At 32.4% G+C, this 13971-nt stretch overlaps 1 protein-coding gene and 1 long non-coding RNA gene across 2 annotated transcripts; both read left to right on the top strand.

Moving 5' to 3' along the window:
• The first annotated feature begins 202 nt into the window (after window positions 1-202).
• On the top strand, window positions 203-13286 carry LOC143058352 (uncharacterized). The gene is made up of 2 exons (XR_012973020.1): window positions 203-578; window positions 12436-13286. It is a non-coding gene; the product is annotated as an uncharacterized LOC143058352 (long non-coding RNA).
• On the top strand, window positions 3595-5660 carry LOC143059258 (uncharacterized). The gene has a single exon (XM_076232737.1). The coding sequence runs from the start codon at window positions 4163-4165 to the stop codon at window positions 5633-5635; it is 1473 nt and encodes a 490-aa protein (XP_076088852.1). The 5' UTR covers window positions 3595-4162; the 3' UTR covers window positions 5636-5660.
• Window positions 13287-13971: the final 685 nt, after the last annotated feature.

Genomic DNA, 13971 nt, shown 5'->3' with positions numbered 1-13971 from the left:
TTTTGTCGTTTTCCATTTATTGCCGTAGCATTGTCCGTTTATTTTTGGCAGTCATGTGCGTTTGACTTTAAATAATTCTTTTGATATCCTTACTTTTTATTTTATAATATCTGTCGTTCATAACTGGTTTTAAAAACCAGAAGCTGTTGTTTAAAATGGAGTTTTAATATTATTGCAGAAAAATGAGAAGATGATAATGGATTCCAATATGCATTCAAATTTATACTTGAAAAAGTTTTGCCGGATAGATTCTGCGGAATAAAAAAATGTACTATGGGTGTACCTGAAATAAATTTAAAGATTATGACTAAGGTACCAATATTGTACAGCATAATAAAACAGTTTTAATTCGAATTACACCCCGAGGGACATTTCCGATGATTAAAAAAATAATTAGTAAAATCTGTCAAGTTTCATTAAAAACGGAAAACAATTCTTCACCGTAAACGATTTACCCTCTTTAATTTTTTGTCGGCAAAAAAACGGACCTCAGGTCGGCAAACTTCTAAGTACATCTTTACACAGAAAACTAGATGTTAGACCACATGTACAATAATCTGAGCTGGAAATTACAATCGGTGAGTAGAAATTATCAATATTTTCAAGCATGTCTATCGAATAATCATGGTTTCATAATTTTGAAGGGAAAATGTGCACATTTGTCAGCTTACAGACCTTACAGTTTGTTTAAACTCATTGGCGGGTCCAGAGGGAGGGTTCCGAGGGTTGGAACCCCCTTCTTTTGGCCGCTCAATGCAATTGAATGTGGACATACAGTTGGAACCCCCCTTTTTTTGTCCTGGGTTGGAAACCTCCCCTTTTTAAAACATGTAAAATGGCTGGATCCGCCACTGATCCTACAGGTTCCATAATGAGATACTCCGATAGACTATATAGCTATGAATCGACATTCTATACTACCACACTCGTGCAAAGTTGCATATTCCAGGGAAAATTGAGCTTGTTAGTTGTGCCACAGGGACTCGGTTAGCAGATTAAAATTTTGTTAATCAATGTTTTTTATATTTTTTTTAGTATTTCCTGTCTATTTGTATTACTTTATTAACGTATTTGACGATGTCATCGATATTTCTTTGTTTTCTAGCAATGTGCACTTTACTATCCATATCCGTATACTGAAAAAACCTAAAGGGATCTAAGTCGCCATCTTGGATTGCCTTACCTACTTGGAATAAAAAATATTTAAAAATATTAATAAATTACTGTATACCTTACAAATGCACTCGTTTTCTTCCTAAATAATTCTTCTATCACATGCATATTTTCATTTCCCGATCAACGGAACCCTTACGCAGCTTCGGTTGCATTCAGGTCGAAACATTCAAATTTCCCGGCGAAAGCAACGTTGCTGGCACTCTCGCCGTTTCGCAACGATTCAGACGATAGGGGAGGTAACATCTTGTTATTCGGAACTTCTCGGATGAATACTCCCTACCTGACGATAACTACCCAAATTATCGAAATTAAATTTCCCGCAATAATTTCCCCGCTAACTACAAATCCGCCAAAAACAGAATCTTAACAGATAAAACAGAATTGTAGAACAAATGGAGGAGACAAGTTCGCTAGTTTCATGGTAATTATTTATTGTAATTTAATAGTCAAAATTAGTTATATAACAGTTAGTTAATTTAGTTAGAAGTCTCTTTCCTGATAAAAATACTAGATTTTTTTTCTTGGGGGGGGGGGGGGGGGGGGGGGTAGGCAAATCTTAAAAGTAATAATCTGGAAATACACAACTTGAAATAGTTATTTCAGTGTCTGTCCCATGTAAGGAGCCTGCAGTTTGATGGTTGTCAGTGGTTCATGTCTCTCATGTCTTTTTTTCTAACTTACTTATATTTTTTGTCTGGGTCCTAGCCGACTATATGATACTGTTTTTTTCGTTGTTAAGTGACGTACATTGCAAATACTTAGACCTCATGACTTCATATGAAAGAAAGATTGTTTTTCGCAAAAGGTGAAAAAAGTTTGACTAAAAAAAACCATACCCCCCCCCCCCCTTCAAATTCAAATGGTTGCTGCCTAAGTCCAATATACTGGTTTGTATTGCTGTGTATTGCAGGATTATGAGAAGTGAATCAATTGACTGAACTCATATGGAACATATTCATGCATAAAGTTAGATCATCGCAAGAAGTATAATAATGGTTTACATCATTTAGACAGCAAGCCAACAAAAAATATCCTTAAAACCTCATATACGAGTTTAGTTTGATCTTCATTTCCTGATTGTCTCATTGGCTATTATACTGAAGATGAAAATAACTTTTTAAAAGAAGCCCAAAATGCAGCACACCTATAATTTGATGAATAAAGCAAATATTTGGTAGATGTAGTTCAGATAGACACCGGTACCCAGCAAACAAAAATTACTTTTGAAATTAAGAGTTTCAGTGCAAACACTAGACATTACACAGGTAGCTGTTGACTTTTGTCTTTTATAAATTCTATACACTGCTGTACAAGTCAGGGAAGTGTCCACATCACATTATAATCCTATTGCATACAGAAGCCTGCTATTTGGTGTGTCATTGGTTGCTGTCTGTCATATTTGATTTTCCTTTTTTTATCCGTCATAGATACATTTTTCATGTTTGAAGCTGACATAACAGCATGGTCTTTGACAAATTGTTCATTGTTGAAGGCTGTACAGTTGACTTATAGTTGCTTAAATAAAGTCATTAATTAATTATTGACACTTTCCTACTTGGCAGGCATACCACAACTCCTGTTTTGTTTGCTTATATTGTTAAAGGCAATATACTTTATAAACATAATGCAAGTTTTTATAAACAGCAATAACGTTGGATACCTATTGCAATATGGTGGATAGATTTCTTCTTAGAAATCATACCACATCTCCTTTTTCATTATATAAAGAGACTGTAAAGCTGCAAATTGACATTATACTTTATTAACATAATAAAAATTTAAACAAATAGCAATAAAACTGGATATCTGTTTCAATACACAAACTTAAATACAATTGTTCATGCCCAATCAATGAATATTTTGTATTTACTGAAGCTAGCTTTTATGGGATTTATATTACTTATGCATACATCCTTGCAACAACAAAAAATGTTGCTTGAAAATCTAGTACCATAATGTATGAATAAAAGAAGATGTTGGGTATGCATCAACGAGACAGTAACTCATGAACAAAAATAACAAAACAAGGCATATTTAAAGCAAAAACAAATGTTTAAGGCTACAAAAACAGCACTTTGTAATTCAAAGAATATATTTTTTTAGGTTGACAGAGAATATCTTTCAAGATGAGAACTCATCTATTGAACTGTATGAAATACAACAAAGAAATTTGGAATTTTCCACCCATGAAATTGGAAGAATCATAAGAAAAATTCCAATGTTTATGAATTGTGTGGCTAAAACAAAGCGATGTAAAAATAATTTTAAAAAATTCACCAAAGTTTATTATGGACTTGCCTGGAAGATTCCAGTTTCAAAAGAAGATGAATTTAAATTTCAACACATTTCAAATATGATTCAAGAAAATACCATTTTAATAAGTAAAACTGACCATGCAATAACATTAGGACACTTTAATGGTTGTTTAGTCAATGGCAACAGAATTTTAACAGAAATTACTTTTCATTCCTCTGGAATATGGAATGTAACAATTTCAGGTAAAAAGGTTTTTCTTGATGATTTAAAAATATCTGACACATTTGAATTGTCTAAAGAAAGTGTAAAGTGCATAATTGACTTAGCAAAAAACTTTATAATCTGTTCTGGGGTTGATGAATCTGAAATCAACAACATCATTGATTTACCAGAAAATGCGCTGAGAGAAAATCGTGCAGATACCAGTCATGATTCGATATTTAAATACAGATCTAAAAACTGCAAAGGTGTTGTTCCGTTTCAATCAAAATTAAATGTATGTGCGGTATGCAGGAAATTTAAGAACAAAAATAATGACAATGATTTTCAAAATGACAACAAGACTTTACAGAAACCATGTGATGATTTACCAGTAAATAACAATAATTTGTTACAATTAAAACAATTTTTAGGTGGTTTTCCAGAAAAAGCACAATCTTTTTTATTATCACAAACTCAGTTTGTTAATTTAAATCCTCATGCTAGGCGCTGGGATAAAGATATCATCAGAATGTGTTTATCAATTTACTGTCGTTCTCCTCGTGCATATGAAGATCTTGCAAAAAGTGGATTTATGGTTCTTCCGTCCAAGTGTTTACTCCAAACGTATAAAAACAGAGTGCAGCATGAACCTGGAATACAAAAAGACATTTTACATTGGATGAAAAATGAGGCTTTAGCCCAAAATATTGGATTAGGTGGCTATGAAGGCGGGATTATGTTGGATGAGATGTCCATTCAGGAGGACTTAGAACTTCGCAAAAAAGGCAACTCATTTGAAATTATTGGCTTTAATGAGGGACTTGATGAAACAAACTATATGAAAACTCTTTGCAGCGGTAAGGAAAGTCTTCAACTAGCTTCCCATGTGTTGCAACTTTTGTTTTTAGGACATACAGGTTTCAGGTTCCCTTTTGCACATTATCCGACGACACAAGTCACTCCATCTGAAATGCTGTTAATATTTTGGCAATCAGTAAAAATGCTAGGATTGTTTGGTTTCACAGTAACATATGTTAGTCTTGATGGTGCTCAATACAACAGAGACTTCATGAAGATATTAATTGATGGTAAGACATCAGAAACAATGTTTTCAATGAGTATTAAGAACATATATGACAGTTCAAAACCAAATATACATGTTATAATGGACTATTCCCATGTTATGAAAAAAATTCGGAACAACATATCTAAAAGCGGTCTTCTCAATACTCACAAAAAAGTATTAAAATTTGAATCAAATCATATTTTTTGGGAGCACTGGTACAAGGCATACCAATGGGACATAGCTGTGAACCCATTCAAAATTTATCAGCAGTTAACTATGGAACACTTTTTTCTCACATCTCAATCAAAGATGCGGAATAAACTAGCTGAGGATGTTTTAAATGAAAATATGCTTCATTTAATGCAATGCTACCAAATGTCACTGAAAGAAAAAGGAGACGAGCTAAACAGTAGCATTGAATTTCTAAAAAAAACTTCTGTACTTACAAAAAATTTTAGGGATCAACGTCCCATATGTCAGTATTCTGATAAAAGACTTGATGAGAACAGAGAGGTCCTGAATTGGTTCAGAGCTTGGGAGGCTAGTATTAAGCAAAGTACTGAAATCAAAGATAAAGAGAAGTGCCTATTATCATTTCAAACCAGGGAGGATCTTACCTCACTTCTGGTGGGTTTTGATGAAATGTGTAAAGATAGATTTCAACGCATATCCTCATCAATTATTCCAAATCGAATTAACAGTGATGTTTTAGAAAACATATTTTCTCAACAAAGGGGTCTACACAATGGAGCAAATACCAATCCTACTTACCTAACATACAGTAGAACCATGAACACTATTATACTTGGTGAAGGTTCAATATCAAGAAAATCAAATACAGGTGGACTGTCAAACTGTACCACAACAAACATCTATACAACTGGAACTTCCAAGGAGACATGTAGCGAGCCCTGCAAGAAAATCAGGAAACAATAAACTTCTAAAAATGTATGCAATAGAATATAATGACAAAATTTGAATTTGTTGAAATGTTTTATTTTATTTTAAATTGTTATTTATTTTCCTGAGTTCAGATAAATGAAACAGGTCAGATTATTAATGATAATTTGTTTTGGTGAAAAGCAAAATTTCTCTGAATTACAAAATTAACTTAAAAATATATAAAAGAAGATGTGGTATGATTGCCAATGAGACAACTATCCACAAAAGATCAAAATGACACAAACATTAACAACTATAGGTCACCGTACGGCCTTCAACAATGAGCAAAGCCCATACCGCATAGTCAGCGAAAAAAGGCCCCGAAAGAAGGCAATCTGTGTACCTATATTCTGGAAAAATACATACCATAATCAAAAAAGATTGACATTTTGACCTCTAGATGACATGTTTTTTTGTGTTGTTGGATTGCTATCTCATTGAAATACCCCATACAGTTTCTGTAAATTTGTTAACAATTTTTGTAGACATTGGACAATCTGGAATTGGGCATTGTATAGATATTTTTTCAAAAATATGTACATGATATATATTTTGTTCAGATTTTTTAGGGTCTTTGTTGTTGGATTACTGTCATTGATGTATACCCCACACCATGCACCTGTAATACATGTAGATATCAGTTTTTAAGTGAGCTCAATTTAAAATTTTTAATCAATTTGAATGGAATTGGCCAACCAATTACTAGAAATAGGTGAATGAAAGGTGAAGTATACTTACATTCATGACATTTGTCTAACTAAACACACATTGGACAAGTATATACAGCATCAGGATTGGAACACGTCAGCCAACTGGTTTCATCTTCTAATCCGACACAGTCTCTATGATACCAAATAGAGCATATATCACAGCAAATCCAGTCCTCCTCAGATTTTTCAGGTTTTCCACAAATACCACAATTCTCATCTGAGGAATCTGGAAGTGGTGTTGTTTGTTTCAACTTTCTTCCTATACCCCTTTTCCCCTGTCTACCTTTGGCTTTACTTGTTTGCTTTCTTGTAGTTTTCTTATTACCTTTCCTCTTTGATGAACTTGCTTGGGTGGTGCAATCAGTTGTGACAAAAACACTTGCACTGTCAGGTTCAGTAACAACACTCTGAGAAGGTAAATGAGTTGTAGTTTCAGTTGTGTTATCTTGGTGTACATGTATTTGTGCATCTTCTTGAGATTGTGTCATACTTTTATCAGACACTGCAACTGTTGCACTGGGTGCACTTATTTCTGTTTCTGGCATTTCAACAATTGTATCAGGATGATGTATCTCTTTGTCTGTACATGTACTAGAATCTTTGAAAATGCAATAATTTGGCATAGCACTATTCTCATTCAACTTTTCAGCCAATACTTGTCCCAATTCTGGTTTTTTCTTACTCATTGATAAATTCACTCCATATGCTTTCAAGATTTTAATCAAATCTTTCTTTGTGAATTCTAAATAGAATTTTTCATTCTGTAATGACATAGATTTTAGTCCAAGGTGTGAGACAATTTTATTTTCAGATGTGTCAGTCATAAGAAAATTCATATCAATTGTTTTAACTCCTTTTTTCTTTTCAGTTTTTTCCATAACCTTTTTACGCAATGCTTTACTTTTCTCTCTTCTTATGGCTGTCAAGTAATCCTTCCTAAACTGGGCTATAGAAACATTTAGAAAAAGGTTCACAATAAATTTAAATATAATTTCCAAATGCACACAGGTGTTTACTAATTTTTCTCCCATTTCTAATAAAATACTCATATCATCTTGCTCTTCCTCCTCAGTTTCTACTGCTGTCCTTACATAACAATATTTTAAGCAAAATTCCTCAAGTAGTGCATTGTCAGATAAAATTTCATTTTGAGCAAATTTGAACAGTTCTTTTCTGTGATGTTGAAGGTTTTTGTAACAAAGAAGAGTTCTAACTTTTAATTCAAGACTCTCAAAGAATTCAAAAATTTTGTCATGAATGTTTGTCAGACCTTCTGATAGATTTTGCTTTCTTTTGGTCTCCTCTAAAGTCTCCTCATATATTGATTCATTTGTAATTTCTGATGCAGACACAATCATTTCATCTAAAATGTTAACCCTGAATTTCAATTGTCTAACCTCTGGTACTAACCCAGGAACAAATAAATTATTTTGTATATTTTTTGTAAGTTTATATCGACACTTTGCAATGACATATCCACCAATATATCGGATTTTCCCTCTCCCTCCTGCAGATATTTCCATATTTATAGGACAATTAATTTGAACTGATTGACCCGTGCTCTGGAGAGAATCTGAGGCATCTCTTAACACCCGTTTTTGAATTAAAAACATAACTGCTACCAAAATTTGCTTCCCAAACTTGTTTTCATGAATCAATGGTTTAACTGAACTTTCAAATTCTGATGATTTTAGGTACATATTGAACTTTAGTATAAAATTCAGTAAACATTTTTTGCTTAAAAGTCATCTGTTCTTTTGAACAAGTGTTGAACATCTCTAGTACCTTATCATTTTGCACCTTCAACCATTTCATTAGAAAAGATTCCTTTTCCAAAAGTTTATTCTTTGAAGTTTCTGCATTGTTTTCTTCAGGAGTGTCTATGAAATCTTGACAAGCTTCATTAAAAACTGTGTTGAGGTCCAAAATTTGCTCACTACTTGTACATGTATAAGTATGGTCCAACTCATTTAAAAAATTGAGAAAAAACTCACTTTTTTCAATGTCTGAATCAGATTCTGTAAAATTCTCTACATTCATATGTACTTCTGTAATATTATCTTCTTTGAACGCAATTTTACAACATACATTTTCAAAATTGATCATGTAGGGAACCTCACATAAACGATAAAACTGGTATACTGCCTCAGGATGTCTTTTTATACTGGATGATTTATAGTTGGTCACTTTTAGTCCACTGATTAATTTAGCTCGGCCTACTGCCACACCAACTTGTCCTGGTTGGTTTGAATTTTTGCAATCAATTTCCAAATAAGGAATTGTCATGCCCTGAGATTTATGGATTGTTATTGCAAACGCCAGTTTAATTGGAAACTGAATTCTTTTGGCAATGCATTTTTTGTCAACTGGATCATATTTTGTGAAAGTATACTTGGTAATAGCAACACTCTCATTTTTTCCATCGAGTACAAATTGTACTTGTATTTCATGTTCATGTATTTTTTGCACTCTCCCTATAAGTCCGTTGACCAATTTGTCACTTAAATTTACTAACAACATAACAGGTGCTGATATTTTCAACCCTAAATGTTTGGGTGCCAGCATTTTTTTTAAATAAAAATGATCCCCTTCATCTTTAGATGGGAAGCAATGCAGGGGGTATTCATTCAATGTCTCTAATTTATCACAATTGAAGAAGTCAACATCAAGGTTTCTAGAAAATAATTTTACAACCGGTTCACCGTCTGGAATTTCTATGTCTCTATTTAAAGATTTTATAAATAGATTGGTTTCTTCGGATGGTTCGCCTTTTTCTAATTCTGACACAGCATTTGATAGAGATGTCTCATTTTGTCTATAAATTTTACTGAGATTAATTCTGTGAGGAAATAAATTTATAAAAAAATTGCTTTCAAAGCAATAATGGCCATAATCTCCATACAGTTCATCACGTATTGGTGGCAGCTGAAAAAAATCACCACTAAGGACAACTTGGATTCCTCCAAAATATAATGCTGGATTTTTGATTTTTCGACAAATAAATTCTACTTGTTCAAATATTTTTTTTGACACCATTGAAACTTCATCAATAATTAATACATCTGTTTTAGTAATTCTGCATTTTGTAATTAGAAATCTTTCATCAAAACTGATTAAATTTAACAAGTCATTGTTATTATGTCGACCATCTTCTAGTCCACAAAACCTGTGTAATGTTGTAGCACCTATGGATGAGGGATACTGTCTGCAGGCTATTCCTGTGTAGCATGTCAATTGGACGCATTTTCCTAATAATTTCAATTGCTCAAAACATGATTTAATTGTGTGTGTTTTTCCTGTTCCCCCTTGACCTGTCAAAACAAGGTTATGTCCATTGCAAATAAGTTTTTTAGCCAAATCCTGTCCTGAATCCATGTTGTTGTTTACATTGCGGGAAAATTGCATTCGATAATTTGGGTAGTTATCGTCAGGTAGGGAGTATTCATCCGAGAAGTTCCGAATAACAAGATGTTACCTCCCCTATCGTCTGAATCGTTGCGAAACGGCGAGAGTGCCAGCAACGTTGCTTTCGCCGGGAAATTTGAATGTTTCGACCTGAATGCAACCGAAGCTGCGTAAGGGTTCCGTTGATCGGGAAATGAAAATATGCATGTGATAGAAGAATTATTTAGGAAGAAAACGAGTGCATTTGTAAGGTATACAGTAATTTATTAATATTTTTAAATATTTTTTATTCCAAGTAGGTAAGGCAATCCAAGATGGCGACTTAGATCCCTTTAGGTTTTTTCAGTATACGGATATGGATAGTAAAGTGCACATTGCTAGAAAACAAAGAAATATCGATGACATCGTCAAATACGTTAATAAAGTAATACAAATAGACAGGAAATACTAAAAAAAATATAAAAAACATTGATTAACAAAATTTTAATCTGCTAACCGAGTCCCTGTGAGTTGTGCATCATAACAAATCATTGAAAGTCATAAAGGACACCGTTCCCCTCCCCCTTTTATCATGTGTATGTCATTTATTCCCCTATTTAGTTTGCATACATCACCCTGAGTGGAATACAAAAAGGGTACTCTATATCTTCCCCTTTTTTGTAGGAACAATTTGTTTGATTATATAGGGGCCCCTTATGAAAAGTTCTGGATCTGCTACTGACCTATACATCATGTAGTGTACATATTGTATGTTAATGAGGGTGGTAAAGGGTTATTTTTGTGCAAGTTTTCCGCCTTTTTAATTCATGTGTTTTCGTGTTTTGTAGTTTTATTTCTCGTTTTCTCGTGTTTGGCTTGACGTGCGTGCCTCGTGTTCTCCTTTATTTATTTTCCGTGTTTCGTGTCGGTACTCTTAATTTCTCGTGCTTGTCCTTCATTTGATTAAAAGTAAGGCCGGGATTAAATTCAAAGCCCCGGTTAGTCAGGAGATTGTTTTAAATTATGTGTTCCAATGCAGAATATTTAAAATTGCTATGAAATTAATTATTATGAATAACATTTTTCTTTCAAATCAGTTGCGACTAGCGGACTCTAAAATGTGACTGTAGGGTCATCATGTCCATGATATATAATAACTAGATGATCTCCAAGAACGGCTGATTTATAAATTATTTTACGTTTTACATTAATATTTACTATTTTATTTCTCGTGCTTCGTTTTTTCCGATTTTTATTTTACGTGCAACGTTTTTGCCATTTTTATTTCACGTGTTTCCGTGTTGAGGGTCCCCCTTTACCACCCTCGTTAATGTATTGCTTACTCTGGACCTAAATTTGCATGAAATACTTGTCACTGGACATTTTATAACCAACAACCAACTGATTTTTACCTGTACGTATCCGTATAAATGTGTTTCTTAACATGCTTATGCTGAATTACTAGTAATTTCATCAATTTTATCATTTTCATGTTTATCAGCTGATAAAAAAATCTATCTGTATGCATATTTTTTTATGTTAACATGGTTTAAACTTTTTTAAAGTATTTCATTGTATTTTATGAAGCTCAAAAAAAATATTTTGTAGATATGATATTATTCAGTAAGTTGTCATAAAATTTACTGTGTTAACTGCATTGTACATGTCATGCATGTTGTATCTACTAATTTAGTCTAAAAATTTTTTTTATTCAAATTCAAAATAAACATGATAAATAATTAAAATATTTGTATTTACTGAATATGACCATGCAAATGTGACATTAAAATAGGTAATAATCAGGATGTTTTATATAATTAACACTGGATAGGTAATAATCAGAAATTCTTATAGTTATATACATGATGTAGCTAATATACAAATTAAGACACAGTAGTTTATTGCCTTGGGGATGACATTTAATCTGTCATGGGTATATTGAATATGATTTTATAATAATGTTCACAAATTATGATTAAAATTGTCCTCTTGTACACAAGTATGTGTCTGAGGTTATGAATAAAATCTTGAATCAAATTTTTGATAACTTTTTCAAAACAAATTATAATTTAAGAAAAATATGAAACAGCAGGATATACTATAATCATGATTATTGTGGATATAAAAATGCAAATTTTAAAAGTTATCTGAATAAAACAGTGCATTTATTTTTTTTTTTCATTCCTTAAACTTTTCTTTGTCATGTTTGTAGTATCAATATATTTCATATTAAACATGTTAAATGATTAACATAATTAAAATGAACAAAAGAAATAACCTGTTGTGTTTTAGAGAGGAATAACTATGTCTATGTCCATGATGTCTGACTTTAAAGAATTGATGAAATAAAGTATGATGAGAGCCTCAATAAGATAGTAACTCTTCAACATGTTCAATGAAAGTACACAGTCACACTTAAAAAATCATTAATGCAGGAAAAAAGACAACACTATATAGAATTTAGACCCCCTTAAAAGATTTAATTTTCTTGTTAATAGGCACTTGAAAATAGAATTGTATAAGTGCTAGAATTTTTTGGTCAATTAAATGAGAAGTGCTAGTTTTATCTAGGTAAATACAGTTATTGTAATTGACTTTCTTATTATTGCACAATGTATATACATGTAGTATTATATATTTATTATACATGTAGTTAAAAATTTACTGTACTCGAGTCTAAATGTATATTTTATTTTGTAGAATCATACTGAATATGCATTGGTTTGACCATGATTCCCACTTAGAATATATATGACGCCTGCTAGTACATGTGCACTTTGATGCATAGGAAATATAGATGTCACTGAGTCGCTCTTATAGCTGCAAATTGTGAAACAATGGATTAATTCATTATTTTATGCTAGATATCTATTGTTTTTGGAAATAATGAATACGGTGTGCAACATTATTCCATGATGATGATCTGATGTTCTGATTAAATTGGACAAGAAGAAAATTGTGCCTTGTACAAATAGGAAACTTACAAATTGTATTAAAGGAGGACCACATTACTGGAGGACTAAATACCTTGGATTATCATGATAATTATTAATTTGCTATATCAATCATGATCAATTGTGAATTTGGAATAACAAAATTTCATAGTTGCAGTGCATATTAATAGTGCAATCATACATGTACATTGTTTCTGTATTCCATGAATACCCAGGATAATTATTCAATTGAAATAGTAATTTGGAATAATGAAAATTCATAGTTTCAGTGAATACTACTAATAATAGTGCATCATATCTGAATTCATGAATACTTTTGATTAGTGGATAATCAGTCATTTTAATATAATAACAATATGGATAATGTGAATTTCTAGTTTCAGTGAAATTTACAAAACAGTACAAGTATATCACATCTGAAGTTTATATTGGCATTGCAATTGTTAACTACCGCCAGCATGTCCAGGGTGTGTAAAAAGATCTTAACCAACTATTAGGGTCTCGTGCAGTCCGTGTCAATTGTTTAGTGTCAAATGACTGCTTGCTGTACTTAAATTATTAAAGTCTGAATTAGAATTAAATAAAAATCTTAATTAGCATGATTAGTGGCCAAGTATTTGAAACAAATAAATCATGCATGTACTTTAAAGTATAATTTTATTATCCCTCCTGCAACAAAAGTTGAAGTACATGCATGCAAGAAATAGGTACATGTATTACAATCTGGCAGTGGCTACAGCGTACCGTTTTGTATTTAAGCTTCACCAGATACATTTTAGAACCTGAAAGGCCTGGATATTTCCTTATGTTATGAAGTTCCTGTTATAAGTAATAGGATAATTATATTTGGTATGTGCGTACCTTGCAAGGTCCTCATGCCTGTCAGACAGTTTTCACTTGACCTCGACCTCATTCATGGATCAGTGAACAAGGTTAAGTTTTGGTGGTCAAGTCCATATCTCAGATACTATAAGCAATAGGACTAGTATATTCGGTATATGGAAGGACTGTAAGGTGTACATGTCCAACTGGCAGATGTCATCTGACATTGACCTCATTTTCATGGTTCAGTGGTTATAGTTAAGTTTTTGTGTTTTCATGGTTTTGGTCTGTTTTTCTCATGTTTCTCATACTTTATGCAATAGATCTACTATATTTGTTGTATGAAATGATTGTAAGGTGTACATGTCTAGCGGGCAGATGTCTTCTGACCTTGACCTCATTTTCATGGTTGAATGGTCAAAGTTAAGTTTTTGAGTTTTGGTCTTTTTATCTAATACTA

This window comes from Mytilus galloprovincialis, chromosome 14 (assembly GCF_965363235.1).
Source record: "Mytilus galloprovincialis chromosome 14, xbMytGall1.hap1.1, whole genome shotgun sequence".
Taxonomy (NCBI): domain Eukaryota; kingdom Metazoa; phylum Mollusca; class Bivalvia; order Mytilida; family Mytilidae; genus Mytilus; species Mytilus galloprovincialis.
The sequence above is the reverse complement of the archived record's forward strand: the minus strand, read 5'-3'. Positions and strand labels throughout refer to the sequence as shown.

Coding starts and splice junctions, on each gene's coding strand:
- LOC143059258 (XM_076232737.1), top strand. CDS start 4,163: ATGTGTTTATCAATTTACTGTCGTTCTCCTCGTGCATATGAAGATCTT.